The sequence below is a fragment of the Eschrichtius robustus genome, chromosome 11 (genome assembly GCF_028021215.1).
Source record: "Eschrichtius robustus isolate mEscRob2 chromosome 11, mEscRob2.pri, whole genome shotgun sequence".
Classification (NCBI taxonomy): Eukaryota; Metazoa; Chordata; class Mammalia; order Artiodactyla; family Eschrichtiidae; genus Eschrichtius; species Eschrichtius robustus.
The window spans coordinates 83,658,099-83,678,486 of NC_090834.1; the positions used below are offsets into that span (position 1 = coordinate 83,658,099).

The following is a 20,388-nucleotide window of genomic DNA, read 5'->3' on the forward strand; positions in this document are numbered from 1 at the left end:
GACGTCATCACGCCGGACGTGGCCGTGGCGCGCTGCAGTTTGGAGCCCGGCGTCTCAGCGGCCCCTTGCCGTGGAAGCTACCTTGCTCCGTGTCACCGTGGCAACTCGCACGGCAGTTTCCGGAGGCGTTGCCCGAGGTGGGCGGGGCTAGGCCGGAGCTGCCACCTGGGATCTTCAGGCAGCCTTCAGACTGTGGGCGCGGGCTCCGGTCCCAGGGTTCTGGGTGTGAGTGAGATGGGTGCGGGCAGGGGTTGGCGGTGCCCTCTGCTAGGGGGAGAGGCGGAGCCTGTTGGGTGTGGATTAATGGGTTCTGGGTATTTGTTTTCTCCTTTTCTCTATTGAGAAGTGAGGCCTCCAAGGCACAGGTCCCATGATCTGGAAGGTATATGGACCTGTTCGTTCCAACCACTTTCAGTTGGACCGAACTGGGGTCAATTCCCCTCAGTTAATTGAAAGTTCAGGACTTTGGTTTGAGGCCCCAGGTTTCATTTCTCAGGAACCCCAGGCCTACTCCCTTAGTGCTGACTCTGAAATTATTTGTTGTATGGCTGTTTTTTACATTTCTTTCTAATGATGGCATTACAAAATAAATTTATTTAAATTTATTGGCTTAGTTCATTATTGGATGCAATGGGCTTTTAAGCCTGGGTTGTAGGTAGTATTTTAGAATGTACACTTTAAAAAGAAAAAAATACCTGGAAAAAAATGGGAAATGTGTTCGCTAAGAGAATTCATCTTTTATTTATCAGGATATTTTTAATAGTATGATCTGAATTTTATTGTTGTTCTTTATGTTACTACTGTTGTATCCATTCACTCAGCAGTTATTGATTGTAGATTTTAAGGACATAATAGCACACAATTGAGTCAAAATCCCTGCGCTCTCAGAGCTTATGCTCTAGTGATTCAACATCACCATATATACAGGATGGCACAATACCAAATGCAGAGTATTATAAGTGAAACAATGTAGGGGAAACGCTCATATTATAGACATTTATTTCCTATTGAAAATCAGAAGCACTATGTATTGTATATGATGCATATTATAAGATTCTTTCTGAACACTGGATAGAGCATCAATAAAGCTACTAATTGCTGGCTGTATTACATATATCTTTGCTAATGAGATAGTGATTTATATGGTGCTTGGTTTGGTAATAAAATTGAGAAGCCTTTTAATTTTATTTCAAATATGCACTCACTCTATAGTACTTTACCTTTGATGTCCTGGACATTTATTAATTTTATATATGTTATCTGGTCACTTAATTTTCGAAACAGTCCATGAGATGTAGATACTATTCATTTTACTGAAGAGAAAACTGAAGTTTTCAGAAAATCTCTAAAGGAAAATATTTCTGTTGAAGGGTACAACCCAGCGAATTCAGAATGGAGTCATTTGTTTCTGAAATACTTTCTAGATTAAGTGATATTAAGATGCTATCTTAATGTAGTCTGAAAATAGGCATATATTACCAATTTCTTGTAAAGGTGCACTGATCATTGGTGAATAAGTAAGTAGAAGTGTTTAAATTTCGTCGTTTTTGATACCCACATTGTATAAGGCTGACCAGTCTCACAGGTGTTTCCACACCTAATCTAAATGCTTATTTTACATTTAACTTTAAATTCTGCCTTACACTTGCCATTTAACAGTGTTCAGATTTTGAAGTCCATATTTTTAAGGAATTGTAGATTTACTATGCCAGCTGGCTTCTCTTTAGTTTGGCAAGACATTAAGGCGTACAACAGAAAGGACAAGAAACTGGCGTATTTTGTAACGAAATGTAGGGAAAAGAACCAAAACTTTCCAAACACGTAGTGCTAAGGAGACAGAAATTCCCACCTGTTGTTAGAAATTAGAGTATACTAACTGCCATGTTATTTAAAACATAGAAATTTAACATAGGTTCAGAGTAAACTGAAAAGAGTGGAGAGAAGGATAAAATGGAAAGTGAGATTTGAGGTTTCATCAGACGTTAAAAAAAAAAAAGTAAAAGTGAATTTCAACCTGGCAATGCTAGGGACTTATATCCCGCACCTCTCCCAGGAACACCATTTGGAACCCCGAGCTACTGGGACCCTTTGGCAGCTGGGGCCTGGAAGCAGCGGAACCAAAGGCAGACGGTCCTCTGTTGCTGGGGCGGACGTGGGCCCAATCTGTCCGTTCTCGCAAGTTTCCCCCAGGGTTGGGACTTGTGCGGGCGGTAAACTCAGGTTCTCTGTCACCGTTGTGGTCGTCGCAGGCCCGAGTTAGAGGCCAACTGAGAAATCTTCGTGCCTCAGGTGAGGAGAAGGTGGCCGAGTCCCGGGAGCTCTTTTGGAGCACCCCCCTCACCTTTGGGGGAACTTCCATGGGTTGCCGGATTCACCCAGCACAGAGGAAACTCGCGCCTCTGCTCTCCCGCTTCCTCCCCTCAACACTCATTAATCCTGAGTTCAGAAGTTTCTAAACAGTTTCCCTTGTCAGAGTGTAATTCTTACGCAAAAGAATGGATTCTAACTTTTTCTTTAGGACCTCTTTCACTTTCTCTGTGTTCGGGTGCCAGCCTCCAGGTCGAATTTTTGGCCTTAGGAATTAAGTTTCCGAAGGGTTTTCTCTGCAGGGGGAGCTGACTGCAATGATGGTAATTGGTAGCTCCGGTGAGCAGGTAGTTTTCAGAGGTATCGCTCACCTTTGTGTTCCCACATTTAAAAGAGTAACCTGGCTAATTCCGTGGTCTCAGCAGTTTAAATTGAATTTTGCTGGCAGAGAAAAGTTAAATGGCTTGCCTAGGAAACCACAGAGTTGGCTGTAGAGTTTAGGTTTCCTGATATCCTGCTTCTTTTCTGTGAACAGAGGGAAGTTAAACTATCTTAAATCGTTTAGGGGAGCTAGTTCTTAGCGGACTGTGGAAGTGCTCTGGGTTATCTGGTGGGATATGGGGCTGCAGAAGAGAGGGAAGGAACTCCCTTTAGAACTTGCCCCCTTCCATTTTTAGGGAGGTATTCAAAGACACAACCAAAAAGGAAGATTAATTATTGAGGCCTTTTCTCCATGTTTACCCACATTAGTAGCCAATTAGTGTATACTAATATCTACAGGCTTTGTACCTTGAATATATTTGAGTAAATACAAAGAAATTGAATGCAGAAGAAAATTAAGCGCTGTTGAAAGAAGCATTTTTTCCTACCCTATTTGCTTTTTCCTGTGTGGTTCTGATTCTGATATTGGAGTTGATGGGCTTTTTATTTGTTTGTTTGCTTGTTTTTTTAAAAAAATCAAAATCTGAACATACAGTATAGATTGTTTACATATATTGGATAGGCAAAAGAATCGAATAAGTTATTGGTTGTATTGTTTAAATACTCCATATTCCACTATTTAGGGCTGTACATCGTTCCTGTGTCCTCTGTTGGGTGCCCCACAGTATACTGTATTTCCAAGTGGAGTAGGACCAAGCAATAAAATATTGGCTCCTTAAAAAAAATCTAATTCATGGAATACTACAAATACCTTGTCATAGTGTAATCAAAGTACCATTCAATTACATGAGTGTATTAAATAGAGCCAGTGGGCTGTGTTTATAGCATATAGGTTAAGAGAAAAAGTTCTGGGGATAGAATGCTGATGTTACAGTTCTAGCTTTATGGCTCTCCAGCTATGTGACTTTTCAGCAAATTACTTCTCTGTTTTCCTCATCTGCAACATGGAAATAATAATAGTACCTACCTTTAAGAGTTGGGGTAAGGATTGAATGAGTTAGTACATGTAGTGTGCTTAGAATAGTAAGTGGTACTTAGTAAGTGTTCAATAAATGTTAGCTTTTATTTTGAAATATGTTAGAAATGCTAAGTTAGAGCATAGTTTGGCTTACTTTTGTAAACTTTCTGGAAAACATAAGGCATAATTCATAATTTGGCTAATTTGTTACTGCTGAACATCCAAAATCTTACTTAAAACTCTCATTAAAATTTTTTTTTTGCCATGTTTTTTCTGTGTCACATTTACAACATAATTCTGTGAATTATGTCTTTGGTATCCTCAAGGTTACATCTTACTGATATTATATTTATATAATATCAAATATGTATTTTTATTTATTTTCCAGTCATTACATGTGATTGACTTTTCAACATTATTCTTCATTTTCTAATGCAAAAGGAAGGGAAGGCATATTTACTCAAGATTTATGTTTCTTAAATATTTTGAGAATGTGGTTTTTGGTGGGTCAGTGAGACAGGTAAAATTTTCTAAAGCAAGGTTAATTCTATAGAATCTGGAATTTATCCATCCATTCTTTTATATTTTTATTTTTTCCAGAAAACACGTATTAAGCGCCTAGTGTGCATCTGATTTCATGGATATAAAAGTGTGGTTCGTACTTTTAAATAACTCATTATCCATGAGGAAGGAAAAGAGTAGTGTTAAATTGTTATTTACTTTAATAATATCAAAAATGTTGCTTGCATCCAAATGGGTAAAGAACATAATGTTTTCAAAGGGTATTCTGTTAATATATTTCATAAATTACTTTTTTCCTCTCCATTTTGAAGAATTACAGATTACAGAATAAAATGGAGCAAGTAAGAGAAAGCGAAGGAATATATCAGTTATTTACTTGCTTTTTTTGGGGCATGGGGCAGGGAGCAGATAATTAAAATGATATGAAGTGCCAAAGTGTGTTCAGTGGAGTGTTTATAAAGTTATAGTTTAAAATGATATGTATTTCACTGATATAAGCCATGGTGAGGTGATTTCATCAGAGCATATCCATGACAAATCTGTAAGATTTTCACAAACTGATAACCTCCTTTTCTTTTTGGTTGTAGATGCATAGTCTTTTTTCAGGGACAATTTTTCAAACAAAGTTAAATTGAAAATGAAGATTTAGCATTATGAGAAAAACAGTTAGAAGAGCTTGAAATAAAAGACCATGTGAACCTAAAATAGAATAATGTTTTTAATCCTTTTCAGAAAAATGATGACTGATTAATCAATATTCACATCTCTGATGGTTAAAACATTAATGGTCTCAGAGCTTATCAGGCCACATTAAAAATTGTATTTTCAGATAGTTTCTGGGGTTCTCTTGGGTTCCTTGCTTTGCATAAGGAGGGTAGTCACCTTCACTTGTCTGAGATGATGAATTTTACATATTTTTCCTGTGTTAAATATTTCATACTAATTTGCTTTCCCCCAAGTATTATAACATTCTTTTGAAAAAAGCCAACAATCATGATATTTTAAATTTTTTTCTAGATTTGTTGATCTACAGAATGCTTCAATACCCATATTTTTGTAGAATCTATAAAAAATTTCTTTCGTGCTGGTTGGAATCTGGCATATTTAATTTGGGTGTCTGGCCAAAAAAAATACATGCTACAGCAGAAAGATATAATGAATATGAAGCCCAGGAGCAAACAGATCAAACTGGAGCTCAGGAGTTACAAGACAGAGATTCTGAAGCAATGACTAAATTACATATTCCAGTGATGGTGGATGAAGTTGTTCGTTGTTTGGCACCACAAAAAGGGCAGGTAAGTTGGTTAGTTTTATATTTTCTAACACTTTTTAATTGAGATATAATTCACTTAATATTCACAATTTTAAGGTGTACAATTCAGTGTTTTTTAGTATATTCACGAGCTTATGCAATTATCACCACTGTCTAATGCAAGAACATTTTTATCACCTCAGTAGGAAACCCCATACCCATTAGCATTCACTCCCCATTGACCCCCTTCTTGCCCCTGACAACCACTAATCTATTTTTTGTCTATATGGATTTGTCTAATCTGGACATTTCATATCAATGAATTCATACAATATGTGGTCTTTTCCGCCTGCCTTCTTTTACTTAGCATGTTTTCAATATTTATCCACATTTTAGCGTTTTTCGGTACTTCATTTCTTTTTATTCCTGAATCATTCCATTGTATGGATACGGCTTTTTTTAAAATCCATTCATCAATTGATGAGATGTATGTTTCCACATTTGGACTACTCTGAGTAATGCTGCTATGAACATTCATGTACAAGTTTTTGTGTGGACATGTATTCAGTTCTCTTGGGCATGTACCTAGGAGTGGAATTGCTGGGTCATATGATAACTTTATGCCTAACTTTTTGAGAATCTGCTAAACTGTTTTCCAGAGTTATTAGTTTTGTTAAATAACAGTTTTAAAAGGAAAAGAACATTATTCCGGCTATGTGGTTAGGGTATGAAAACTGAATTCTAGTATAGCTTCTTGAGAATTTTCGTATCTTTTTAGGAATGACTGGAGACAAAGATAAAAATCTGAATTCCTGTCCCCTGTTTTCTTAGGCTTAGTTTTCAGCTACCTTTCTGTCTTACTGAGAGTTCTCCAGAGATATAGGACCAACAGGATATGTGTGTGTGTGTGTGTGTGTGTGTGTGTGTGTGTGGTGGGGGGTGTATGGTGTATGTGTGTATAAAGAGAGAGAGAGAGAGAAAGAGAGATTGTTTGATTGATTTTAAGGAAGTAACTCACGTGATTATAGAGGGTTGGTAAATTCAGAATCTGCACAGTAGGCTGGTAGGCCAGAGACCCAGGTAAGATTTACAGGTTGAGTCCAAAGGCACTTGGCTGGCAGAATTCCTCCTTGTTCCAGGGAGGTCAGTGTTTGTTCTATTAAGGCTTTCTAGTGATTAGATGAGACCCACCCATTATTTGGAGGATAATCTGCTTTACTCAGTCCAGCAACTTAAATGTTAATTCTTATCTAAAAAATACCTTCACAGAAACATCCAGAGTAATATATGACCAAATATCTGGGCACCATGGCTCAGCCAAGTTGACATATAAAATTATCCATCATACTTGCCTTATTTATAGTGTTGCTAACAGGATTGTATAAGGTCTTAGGTATGAAAATCTTTAAAATCTATAAAAAGATCACAAAAATGTTAGGTGATATAATATCCAAAAAGAAAAAAACTAGTTTTTCTCAAAATTAATCACATTTACAAAAGGAAAAGAAATTTTTATGATAGTAAATTTTCATTAAATGTCTGTTTATAACTTTATGCTGATAGTAATTAGCATACTGACTTCAGAACTATGATCTCTTATTCTAGAAGCTACTATTATTACCTAAATCAGTTATATTCATTTTAAAAGCCATTCTTTGTTTCTTTTCCCAACATATAGTGGCTTAGTAGTTAAGAGCAAAGATTCTATAACAAGACTGTATAGGTTTGAACCCATTGTCTAGCACACATTTGTGTGTGAACACATACACACAGCTCTTAAAAAGCCATCAGTGATAGGACTTAGGTTGCTTTATCACAAAAAATATTCTGTTTACCTTATCCTCAGGCAATATATATATATAATGAAATAAACCCAGTATCCTTAAATGAGATTATGTGTTTAAAGTATCTGGCTAAATGCTGTCACATAGTAGGGACTCCAAAATATACATGAAAATGTAAGTTAAAAAATTAAATTGGATAAAGCTTCCTGTTAAGTATGACTTCATCAAAATGAAATTCTCTTCATTTCCTTCAAAGATTCATAAGGCAAGGATAGTAATTAATACTCATAGCAAAATGTGAGTTTTAAAATGTATGTATAAATATATATATTTGAGATATATATGAGAGGGGAGGGGCAATTAGTAAAAATGTGGAACTGGATTTGATGGCTTGAATTTGATCTCTGGAACCAGAAACCAAATTCATTGTATAAATTTGCTGAACCCTAGTAGCAAAAACCAAATATTTATTTTGCAATAACCCATGAAGTAGAAAAACAACCAAACAAAAACAAACCTGGCTAAGTCTCCTCCTAATTCAGTATTGGATCTGCCTTTTTTCAAAAACCAAGTGGAATAAAATTAGGCGATTCTACAACCGGACCTACCCTGCTGTTTCATTCTGTTCAAGTTTGTGACAATTGTAATGTTGGTTTATTTTGACATTTCCATTGTTCTGATTTGAGTTGGGTTTTCTAGTAACTTTTTATAGAAAGTTTAATTTTATGAATGTTATTTATGAGAACTTTAATGTGAGGTACACTTAGAGACAATGTTATTTCTTACCATTTCTGCTGTCTGGCAGACAGCTTTATTCACTATTCCCTTAATCTTCAAGTAATAAAGAACTACTGACAGTCCTTGGACAGGAAAGGTCTTCATTTTTTCCAGAACCCATTATTTTCTGCTTTTCTTCCTGAGCTTTTTCTCCAAAATCACTTTCCTTTGCAAACTATGAGTCATACATTCACCTGTATCAATCACCTACTTAATTACTGTTTTTCACATCACCTTCAATGGTAAATTTACAAATGAAACTTTGATCATAACAGGAACTTTAAATGTAGTTTTGAGTGAGGCCTCAGTCATTTAATAATTATTTCCTTTTCTTTAATATTTAAAAGATGCTTACTTAAAGAAAATAATTGATTTTGGTAATTTCTTCATAGCCAATTCACTACATATTAACTTAGTTTTTCAAATACATGCAAAATATTTATGAGTTTGAATTAAAAGAAAAAAATTCCTCTTCCTCTTCCTTGGGAGGTACAGAAGGAATTAAATAAATTATAATTCTTCTCCTTGCCCCGTTCTCATTATTTCATAGTCTGGGGAATAATTTTTGTAAGAAAGTATTACTTGTTCTAAAGACATTTTTCTTGCTCCTGAAGATGTTTTAGTGTAGGCTACCTTGGTCAATTTTTTATTCCTTATTTCTGAAAGCTGGAGAAAATATGTATGATCCTGTCTAGTTGAAAATGATAGCAGTTTGAAGGATATAGGAGTCTTGGTATTCTTTGCCCAGTAGTATTGCTAATGTAGCTAATGTAGCTTGGTGCCTTAGAGTTTCTGTAGGAGTGAAAAGTTATGAGGGACATGATGGTCATGCAAGGACTAGTACCAGTAGATGTGTAATTTCATATAAGTAGCTTATCATGCCTCTGCCTCAGACTTCTCATCTGTAAAATGAAGAAATACAACCTATCTCATATGGTCATTGTAAGGGTTAAATGAGTTCATTTATGTAAGTCGCTTAGAATGATATCTTCTGAGTAGTATGAGCTCAATAAACATTATCTGATACTATTATGGGCATTAGGAAGGTCAGCATTGGTAGCTAGATACAGTAAAATTCAGGAGAAAAATGCCAGGAGGCAGCAAAGGTGGAACCAACATGTTTGTAACTGAAAAAGTGCCGTTTCTTTTGCCTGAACCATTCTTCAGGTCTTGAGTTAAATTTCACTTTCTCAGGGAAGCTTTTCTGGAGCCTACAGAGGAGGGCGGTCTCCTGATTAATACATTCATGGAGTCATATACTTTTCTTTCATAGCACTTATAATAATTTATAATTATAATTTTTTAATGAGATTATTTGTTCAGTGGACATCTCTCCTAGCAGACTGCCCTCCATGAAAGTCATGGACATGTTTATCTTGTCTACTATTGTATCATTATATCTTCAGGGCCTAGCATAAGGACTGTAACATGGTGGGTTTGTAATGATTTTTAAGGGAATGAATAAAAGTCAGAGTAAACTGGAGGACAGATGTGAGGCACAGATAAAAGGAATGTCCCTCGGGTGCTATGGTAGCTTCTCAGGCTCAAGACTTATATGATTCCAGCCTCAGTGTGGCAGGCCCAGTCTGAGGAAGCAACTGGAGAAATCTGGTGAAGGAACAGATATGAGGACTGAGAAAATGAGCTGGTACCTAACTGATGCAAAATAGATTATGATAAATGTCAGGCTAAGGTTTTAAGGTTGGGTTTCTAAATATTCAAAATAAGTATTTTATCTATTTTGATAGTCTAACATTTAATATTAATTTCATCATTACTTGATTTACCAAAGCTGTCATGGTACAAGATATGATAGTTTTCTTTCTAAAAAACACCCTATGCTCTATATAATGGATTTTTCTTAACATCAATTTCAGTATTTCACTTGTTTTACTTTAAATCCTTTATAATCTTTAAACAGAGAGTGAACATCAAAGAGAAAATCCTGGGACTATAGGTTTACTGTCTTTAAATATTAAAGGCTGATCGATAACAGAAAGGAGGAGCTTATTTTGTTTAACCTCAAATTATTGAAAAAGTTAGGAACTTTTATATGAGACAGGACCTGTGCTATAGCATATGTAGGGAGATGCATTTTTTTCCTAAAGAAAGAACTAATAAATTTCAGATAGAATGGACTGTGTCAAGATGCAGTGTCCTCTCCTTTATTTTTTAACATATAGCTTTCTTGGAAGCAAATTTTTATTTTACACTTCTTTCTACCATTGTTTATTTGAAAAATGTTTCTGTTTTAAAGCATTGTGTAGCTAGTTAAGTGACCTATGTATCAAAATACCTTCAGGAGTGTGATATTTCCAGTGTTGTACTGGTAAGTATTTAACACCTGGTGTGTGGATCAGGGTGGGGTACGGATTTAAAATAAACCAAAAACCTTGATTTATTTTGTTTGCAGATTTCCATGAAATACAAATTCCTACCATGCGCATTTCAAGCTACTAACCTGGTGTCACTGAATGTAGCATTAGGAAGAAATATGTACAGTTGGCTCTCTCTAGCTACTGTGAATAACACTGGATAGGACCCTCATGGTTGATGCCATTAGATATCTGTAGATTATATAATGGCAAAAATCTTTGCCTGACAATTCTGAAAATTAGTACAGTCTGTAAATTTTTCCCTTAGCTTATTTGACATTCCCTCGTTAAGACCTATATTTTATGTTTCTCTATCCTGGAGGTACCATGGTGTAGCCATAGAATACTGTTCTCATCTACTTTTTAACAGTGGTATTCTTTTTTTCTCTCTCTAATAAACAATCCATCCCAAATGTAAAACAGGTTAAAAATGGTATTGTATAGTATGAATTTGTTTATGTAATTTACTTGTTATCAAGTCCATTATGCATTATATAACAGTGAGACATTTTGTTGAGTGCAAAAACTTTGAAATTAACATCAGGGTCTTTTTTTTTTTTTTGCACAATTTGGATTCACACAGGTAAATAAATAATAAAAATGTAACTGTTTTTTAAACAGTTTTCCTGGAACCTCACCTTAATTTTTAATTAAGTAGAAGTAGTAAGAGAATTTTAATTAAATCAAAAAGGCCATTTTAGTAAAAAAAATTAATTAAAGGTTCAGTACAGCAATAAGATAAAGCAATTATAAATATTTATGCACCTAATGTCAGACCATCAAAATACATGAAGCAAAAACTGACAGAATTGAAGGGAGAAAGAGACAGTGCTACAATAATAGTTAGAGACTTCAATGCCCCACTCACAATAGTCTATAGAACAAGCAGACAGAATATAAATAAGGAGATAGAGGACTTAACACAATAAACCAACTAGATCTGACATTTACCGAACACTGTACCCAACATCAACAGCATACACATGTCTCAAGTGCACATGGGATATTTTCCAGGATAAACCATATGTTAAGCTATAAATTCAGTCTCAATAGATTTTAAAAGACAGATATCATTTAAAGTATCTTCTCCAGTAGCAATGGGATGAAGTTAGAAATCAATAACAGAACAAAATCTGGAAAATTCATGAATTTGTGGAAATTAAACAACACACTCTTAAACAACCAATGGATCAAAGAAGAAATCACAAGGGAAATTAGAAAATACTTAGAGATGAATGAAAACAAAACCACAATATACCAAAACTGAAGGCACACAGTAAAAGAAGTGCTAAGGGAGAAATTTATAACTATAAATGCTTAGATTAAAAAAAACAAGAAAGTTCTCAAATCAGCAACCTAGTTTTACAACTTAAGCAACTAGGAAAAGAAGAATAATGAAACCCAAAGAAAAACAATGGAGAAAATCAATGGAACCAAATTGAAGGGACCAACAAAGTTGACAATCTTAGCTGGAAGGTCTAAGAGAAAAAGAGAGAAGACTCAAATTACTAAACAGAAAATGGGGACATAACCACCAGTTCTACAGAAATAGAAAGGATTATATAAGAGTACTATGAACAGTTGTATGCCAGCAAATTGGATAACCTAGATTAATTGGATAAATTCCTAGAAACAACAGAAACTACCAAGACTAAATCATGAAGAAATAGAAAATCTGAATAGACCTATAACTAGTAAGGAGATTGAATCAGTAATCAAAAAATCTCTTGACAAAGAAAAGCCCCAGACCTGATGGCTTCACTGGTGAATTCTACTAAACATTCAAAGAAGAATTAATATTAACCCTTCTCAGACTTTTCTAAAAAACTGAAGAGGAGGAAATACTTTCTAACTCATCCTATGAGGCCAGCATTTTCTTGATACCAAAGCCAGACAAAGACACTACAAGAAAAGAAAACTACAGACCAATATCCCTTATAAACACTGACACAAAAATCCTCAATAAATACTAGCAAACAGAATTCAGCATCACATTGATAGAATTATACACCATGACCAAGTAGGATTTATTCCTGAAATGCAAAGATGGTTCAACATATAAAAATCGATCAGTGTAATATGCCACATCAACAAAAGGAAGGGAAAAAAAACATGTAATCATCTTAATCAGTGCAGAAAAAACGTTTTACAAAATTTAACACCTTTTCATGATAAAAACACTCAACAAACTAGAATAGAAGGAAACTACCTCAACCTAATAAAAGCCTTATGTGAAAAACCCACAGTAAATATCATACTCTGTGAAAGACTGAAAGTGTTTCCCCTAAGATCAGGAACAAGGCAGTGATGCCCACTTTCACCAATTCTGTTCAACATACTCCTAGAAGTTCTAGCTGGAGCAGTTAGTCAAGAAAAAGAAATAAAAGGCATCCATATTGGAAAGGAAGAAGTAATATTATCTGTGCAGATGATATGATCTTATATGTAGAAAACCCTGTAGATCCCACACACAAACCCAAACCAAAACAAAACCTAAAGAACTTATAAATAAATTCAGTAAAGTAGCAGGATACAAAGGCAGCACACAAAAATCACTATACATCTGAAAAGAAAATTATGATATAGTTCCATTTACAATAGCATTGAAAAGAATAAAATGCTTAGGAATAAACTTAATCAAGGAGTTGAAAGACTTGTACAATGAAATCCACAAGACATTTCTAAAAGAAATTAAAGAAGACATAAAAAAGAGAAACGCATCCTGTATTCATGGATTTGAGTACTTAATATTGTTAAAATGTCAATATTACCCAAAGCAGTCTACAGATTCAATGAAATTTGTTCCAAAATCCCAATGATGTTTTTTGTAGAAATAGCACAATCCATCCTAAAATTCATTTGGAATCTAAAGGGACCCTGAATAGTCAAAACAATCTTGAAAAAGAACAAACCTGGAGGAATCATGCTTCCTAATTTCAAAACTTACTATAGAAGTACAGTAATCAAGAGTGTGGTACTGACGTAAAGTCAGACATACAAACCAATGGAATAGAAAAGAAAACCCAGAAATAAACCCTCACATATATGGTCAAATGATTTTTGACAAGGGTGACAAGATCATTCAACGGGGAAAGGACAGTCTTTTTAACAAATGGTGCTGGGAAAACTGGATATCTGCAGAGAGAAGAATGAAGTGGGGCTCTTATCTAATACTACATACAAAATTTACTCTAAATGGATCAAAGACGTAAATATAACACCTAAAACTGTAACACTCTTAGAAGAAGACATAGAACAAAAACTTTACAACATTGGATTTAGCAGTGATTTCTTGGATATAACACCAAAGGACAGATAGCAAAAGACAAAAATAGATAAATTGTACTTCATGAAAATTTTAAAAATTTGTGCATGAAAAGACACTATTCACAGAGTTAAAAAGGTGACTCACAGAATGGGAGAAAATATTTGCAAATCATATGGGTTTAATATCCAGAATATACAGAGAATTTTTAAAACTCAACAACACAAAACAAACAATCTGATTCAAAAATGGTCAAAGAACTTGAACAGACATTTCTCCAAAGAAGATATACAAATGGCCAATAAGCACATGAAATTGATGCTCAAGATCACTAATCATTAGGGAAATACAAATCAAAACTATAATGGGATACCACCCCACACCCATTAGAATGCCTACTGTCAAAAAAGTCAGAAAACAAGTGTTGGTGAGGATGTGGAGAAATTGGAACTCTTGTGCACTGCTGGTGGAAATGCAAAATGATACAGATGCTGTGAAAAGCAGTATGGCAGTTCCTCAAAAAATTTAAAATAGAATATTACCATGTGATCCAGTAATTCCACTTTGGGGTATATACTCAAAAGAATTGAAAGACAGGTCTTGAAGCAGTATTTGCACACCCATGTTCATAGCAGCATTATTCACAATACCTAGAACATGGAATTAACCTAAGTGTTCATTGATGGGTGAAGAGAAAAGAAAAATGCGGCCTATACATAAAATAGGGTATTATTCAGCCTTAAAAAGGAAGGGAATCCTGCAGTATGCTCCAGCATGGATGAACTATGAAGACATTTTGCTAAGTGAATAAGCCAGTCATAAAAAGACACATACTATATGATTCCACTTACATGAGGCATTTAGTGTAGTCAGACTCATAGGCAGAAAGTAGAATGGTGGCTGCCAAGGGCTGTGAGGGAGGGGAATGGGGAGTTATTGTTTAATAGAAAAGATAAAATGAGTTATGTAAATGGATGGTAGGGATGGTTGTACAACTTTATGAATATATTTAATACCTACCACTGAAAAATACACTTAAGAATGGTTAAGATGGTGGGTTTAAGTTATGTGTATTTTAGCATAATAAAAATTTGTTTTAAAAAAGAGCAAGTTATTGTTTTGAGAAAACACTTTTTATATTAAATTATGGCTTCTAGAAATAGATGATTGTTTTATAATTATATGCCAACCTTCAAGTAAAAGAAATATTGTTGCTTTTTTATTTTACTGTTGCAGATTCTGTATTTCTTGCAGATTTCTTCTATGTATACTTCTAAAATATGTCTTTAATATATATTTTAAAATCCCATTAGTATTGGATATCATGATTAGCTTTGTGTTTATTATATGCAATATTTTATTAGTATCATATTTATTTAATATGTTATCTGATATTTCAGCTATTAGTAGCATTTATATGTAGCCTGCACTACCTGGTGATGTGATGAACATTTTACATACTGTTGTTAAGGTATTTAAAATCTTTCAGGGAGTCAACAGTAATAAACACAAAACAATTAGACAATTAAATATTGAATTCTTATATCTGATCATTTAATTAAAATTTTTATCACTCATTTTTTGTTGTAAAATCTACAGTTTATCAGCTCTAATGTGTATTAGTTAAACCCATCTTACTCAAAGTATCAAATATAGAAATTCCTCTTAGAGTTTTAGGGTGGGACATATGAGAGTATGGATCCCAATGATAAATTTAGCATATTTTCTCTAATGGGAATGTGTATATTTAATGCTATTTATAAAATGTTTGTTCATGTTATAAGAAATGTGAAAAATTCATGCAAAAATGAGTTTTCTGGTTATTTTTTCAAATTTTATTTGGCATATGTAAAGAAATAAGGTCTTTAGGTAAATGAACTACTCAATCATGCCCAAAATGTTAGTTTCTTTAACAATTCTTTAGCGTTTTAGAAGTATATACATCGTTTATAACTAAAAGGAGAATAACTTGTTCATGCTTATTTTCCCTTAAAGATGTGGTACTATTTAAAATACTTATTTTACATTTATGTATTTTTATACACATTTATTTAAATAAATAACTATGTATAATTACATTAGTTTTCATATTGAAATCTTTAATAATTGCAGTGTATTTCTTGAATGTATATCCACCCTTTCTAGTAAGTTTAGTATCCGTGAGAATATTCTTGCTTTTCTATCAGTGGCTTAATGCATTCTTATCCCTGTATATAATTATCTTCATTAGAATTTAGAAGCAAATTATAAAGGACATTGGATAAATAAGACCAATAACTTAATTGATTCTTTTTCCTATCCAGTGTCTTTAAATTATCTTCTTATAATTTGGTCTTTTTTGTAGCCCAGAAGATGAATCTTTCCTATATGTTTGCTATTCAAATATGAGAATTTAAGATTCTTTTTTTGTTTTAAATTTAACTTAAAAGGTAATTAGAAATTACAGTTTTTGGTCCAGCGATAATCCCCAAATATATGTGGTTCCATGGTTGTGAAAATGATCTTCCATTTCTAAAAGTCAGACGTAAGTACTGAACTTTAAAATTTATTTGAGCAATTCTTCAAGTTCAGGAAGCAAACAAAGGTCCATTCTGTAAGGGAAGCTCAGAGAAAGAAAAAAGAGAAACAGGTGAGGTTTTTCTGTTCACAAAGCACATTTGCATGAGTCATTCTGAGTACTGGTTACTGTCTATTTAGGTCAGCACTAGTCCCTGATCAATAGTCTAATCATAGTTACTGCAAGAGGCTAGGTCCAGTGGTTTTTTTCCTAGGTCCCATATTATTTTTGTTAAAAGTGGTAGGAAGTGTACCTCGACCTTGTGAGTTCTCAGAACATTTTATTTTACTCTTCTTCCACTACCTTCTCCTCATATAACAAACTACTTAGCTGTAAGTAGAATACTTTAAATGTTATTTTATAATAAACGAAGTTGCAAAGCTTTATGGTGACTCATCTTGTTGTAATGATCTGTGAACTCTTTTTCTCTTTCTTTTTTTGTGGGTGCTAGTTTTTGTCTCCTTTGGGTGAAACAAATATTATTTATCAGAAGGTAATGTACATTTAAAGATTTTATTTACTTTGATGAATGTTGTTTCAGAAAGTATTTATATGCATTTTTTATGGCTACTTAATTTTTCTTGTTCCCTATAAACTTTTCACTTGGTTTGCTTGAGTCTTTAATGTATGAGATGTTATATTGCATTGTGTAATAATTTTAAGGATATATTTTATCCTTGTCATATTCATTTGCTCTGTGTGCTATACAGTATTTTTCTGTATTTATAATTAAATTTCCAGAAAAAAGTCAATTCTTTCTTTTGTTGTATATTTTTTTCTTTTTGAAAAGTAAAAGAAATTAACTCAAAGAAAGGTATAGCATAAATTGACTAGAGCCATCAAGTGACTGAGGCTTAGAGATGGAGATAGAGGGAAAGGGTGCTGTCAAGGGAAGGGAACTGTAAGAGGATGTTTTCAGGAAACTTAATACTAAAAAGGGAGCCAAACTTCATGAATTTCTATCTTCTCTATATGTTTTCCCTTCTTTTTCCAGCCTCCTCGCTACCTTATGTCTCTTCTCTGTGGTTTTGATTTTACCTTCCTTTATAGCAGAAATCATGAAATAATTAAAGCAAATTCAGTCATCCATCCTTCCTCCCATTTTAGAAATGATCTTCAAAATGGTCTTATGAAGACTAACTTTTCCACTAGTACGGAATATTGTCACCAAGATGATTTCTTCTTTGAGTAATACATGTGAAACCAACATTTTTGAATAGAAAGGCTTGATTTTGCTCTAATTTAAAATGATCAAAGCAGCAAACTACCTTAATGAATGAACCTGAAGCCAACTTTTCTTGCTAAGGACTACTTTAGAACTTAAATACAAAGTGAGATATTTCAGAATATTTCAGGTATTTCTAAGTGAGACATAGACAACTATGAGAGAGAAATGTTTTATACTGTTTTCTTGGTTTAATATTTTTGTAACATCTTGTTCATAATAGAAACTGCTGAGATTTTTCTAAAGTTATTGTTTTCCCCTGAAGAGCCATTAGCTTAAATGCATGGTTGATAACATACAAAATAAAATATTTTATTTCAGAATTTATTCAAAGTAAGTGTTAGAAATTCTTTGAGACACTTATATTAGGGATGTCCAGTCAGTTCTTCTTAATGTGACTATACCTTCTGAAAGCCAGGGGTGAGAAGTGGTGTTAGTGTCAAATTCTCCATTTCCTGTAAAATCTATTTATGGATTGACATAATTCTGATTCGGTTATGCTGAAGGATAAAGGATAAAGGTAAACAAGTATCCAACTACAACTGACATTTTTTGTAATTTTTTTGTTTTCAGTGTGTTCTGGTCTGAATTTTTTTATTACATACGAGGTAACTGACTTGACAGATTTGGTTTTATAATTACACATGGAAAAAAATTCAAAAAGTAATTGTTTTTTTATAAATGATTAATGAATGAGTTTTATCATTCTGAAGATGTAACCATATAAATCAAAATGTTCTTTGTTCATGGCTGACTTAATAAATATTTACTGACCTCCCACTGGGTATGTCTTAGTCCATTTGGGCTGCTATAAGGAAATACCACCAAGTGGGTGGTAGTTTATAAACAACAGAAATTTATTTTTCACAGTCTATAGTTGTAAGTCCAGGATCATTGTGCCAGATGTTCTTGTGAAAGCCCTCTTCCTGTTTCATAGCAAGTGTCTTCTTGCTGTGTCCTCATATGGTGGAGCCTCTTTTATAAGGCACTAATCCCATTTGTGAGGACTCCATCCTCATGATTTAGGTACCTCATAAAGGCCCCCCTTCCTAATACCATCATCTTTGGGGGTTAGGATTTCAGCGTATGAACTTTGGGTGGATACAGACATTCATTCTACCACAGGGTACAAATTTTTCTTTCATTTTTGAAGAAACAAAGAATATGATCTGGCACCCACCAAAAATAGCTTAGAGTTTCCTAAAGGAGGTAAGGGAAAGGCAACCTGAATGGCAGGATAAGTAACTAAACTATTAATATTGTTAACAGAACTAATAGTAAATGATAGGTCAAAGGTAATCCATTTTATGGATGCTCATTTTGCTGAGAGAGAGCAAACTCTAATTGAGTTTATAATATATAATTATATCCACAAAGTAGGGATTTTATGATATAAAAAGGCAGATATTCATTTGCATTATGATATGAAAAGCAAGGTATTAATTTGCAGTTTAAATAAGATTCATTACAGCATTACTCTCTAGCTCATTATGTCAGTTTAGGATGTGAACCACAGTATTGCAGGTCTCTGATACTTTTTTACTTCTGTGATTATGGGAGACCAAGAATTAACTAGTTAAATGAGAAAACAATAAACCATTTTTAACACTTATGTTTGATTGTAAATTAGGATGATTGCATATTCCAGTTACTACTTTAAGTTCTATAAATGTTTTTGTTCATTACTTTTGTTTTATATTGGTTTTGGGGTAAAAAGTCTTATAAATCTTTCTAAAGTATAACCTTACTTACCTTAGAGTCTACGCATCTAAATTAAACTTTTTAAAATTGACTTAAGGTTGTAATTTTGAATATCCATTCTTTTCTGTTCTATGTAACAGTGATTTTCTAAGTGCCTTAATTTCTTCCTTCCCTAAATCCCTACATGGCTGTATATTTCTGGGTGCATTTTTAATCTTTTCTGCTGGTGCTCATTTCTTAGTATGCTCACTTATAGCAAGGTCATCACCACCAAATTTTCCAATAGAGCTAATCTAAGCAAACTGGAGTTTCTAGGTGAAAGTAGATAGCACATCTGTTAAGTCAGAAAACCTGGAATAGTCATCCCTCAGATATCCACCTGACTGGCTCCCTCACTTCCGGTCTTCATTCAAATGACACCTTTTTAGAGATATCATCCCTGGCCACCGTATTTAAAATTTCAACTACCATCCCACAATGTTTGATATCCCCTTTCCTTGCTTTTTTTCTTTATCCCTAATACTTATCAGTAACATGCTATATTTTTTCATTTTCATCTTGCTTCTTAATTGTCTGTTGCCCCTCCCTCACACCCTCCCTCCATGGCATCCTGGAATTTAAGTTCCACAAAGCTTGGGTTTTTTTCTGTTTCTTTACAGCTGTATCCTCAATGCTGAAGACAGTGACTGGCATCTAGAAAGTACCCTATAAATATTTGTTGAAATAATTATCAAAAAGAAGAATGAAAAGAAAGGTACTGGTAAGAGAAACATTAAGGTAGATATGGCAAGTGATTGGGTGAAGTGAAGAAAGCCTTGGGAAATTGACAAAAAAGACAATGAGCTGTTAGGTCTAAGTTTCTGTGTGAAAATGAGACCATTTCCTCATTTTTTCAATAAATATTTATTGAGCTTCTATGTAACAGGTGCAGTGCTCTTGATGTTGGGGATACAATGTGGAGCAAAACTGGACATGATCTTAGCCTCTAAGGAGCTTATAGTTTAGTGGAGGAGGCAGGCATTTATCAAATAATTGTCAAGGTGAATGTGAAATTTCCACAGCTGTGAAGGAGAATACAGTCAGCCCTCCATAGCTGCAGTTACACATCCATAGATTCAACTAACTGCAGATCGAAATATTCAGAAAAAATATTCCAGAAAGTTCCAAAAAGCAAAACTTGAATTTGCAGCTCACAGGCAACTATTTACAAAACATTTACATTGT

General features: G+C 34.0%; 1 protein-coding gene across 2 annotated transcripts in view; it reads left to right on the forward strand.

Annotated features, from left to right (window-relative positions):
• Positions 1-43: 43 nt before the first annotated feature.
• The window catches only part of METTL15 (methyltransferase 15, mitochondrial 12S rRNA N4-cytidine), a 202,309-nt gene continuing 181,964 nt past the window's right edge, over positions 44-20,388 (forward strand). The window contains exons 1-2 of one of the 2 annotated variants that reach the window (XM_068554985.1): positions 44-137; positions 5,246-5,523. In XM_068554985.1, coding sequence (XP_068411086.1) covers positions 5,263-5,523 — 261 coding nt within the window. In that variant the 5' untranslated portion in view covers positions 44-137; positions 5,246-5,262. Of the gene's footprint in view, positions 138-2,196; positions 2,290-5,245; positions 5,524-20,388 lie in introns of those variants that run through there. The other variant, XM_068554984.1, reaches the window with a different exon arrangement.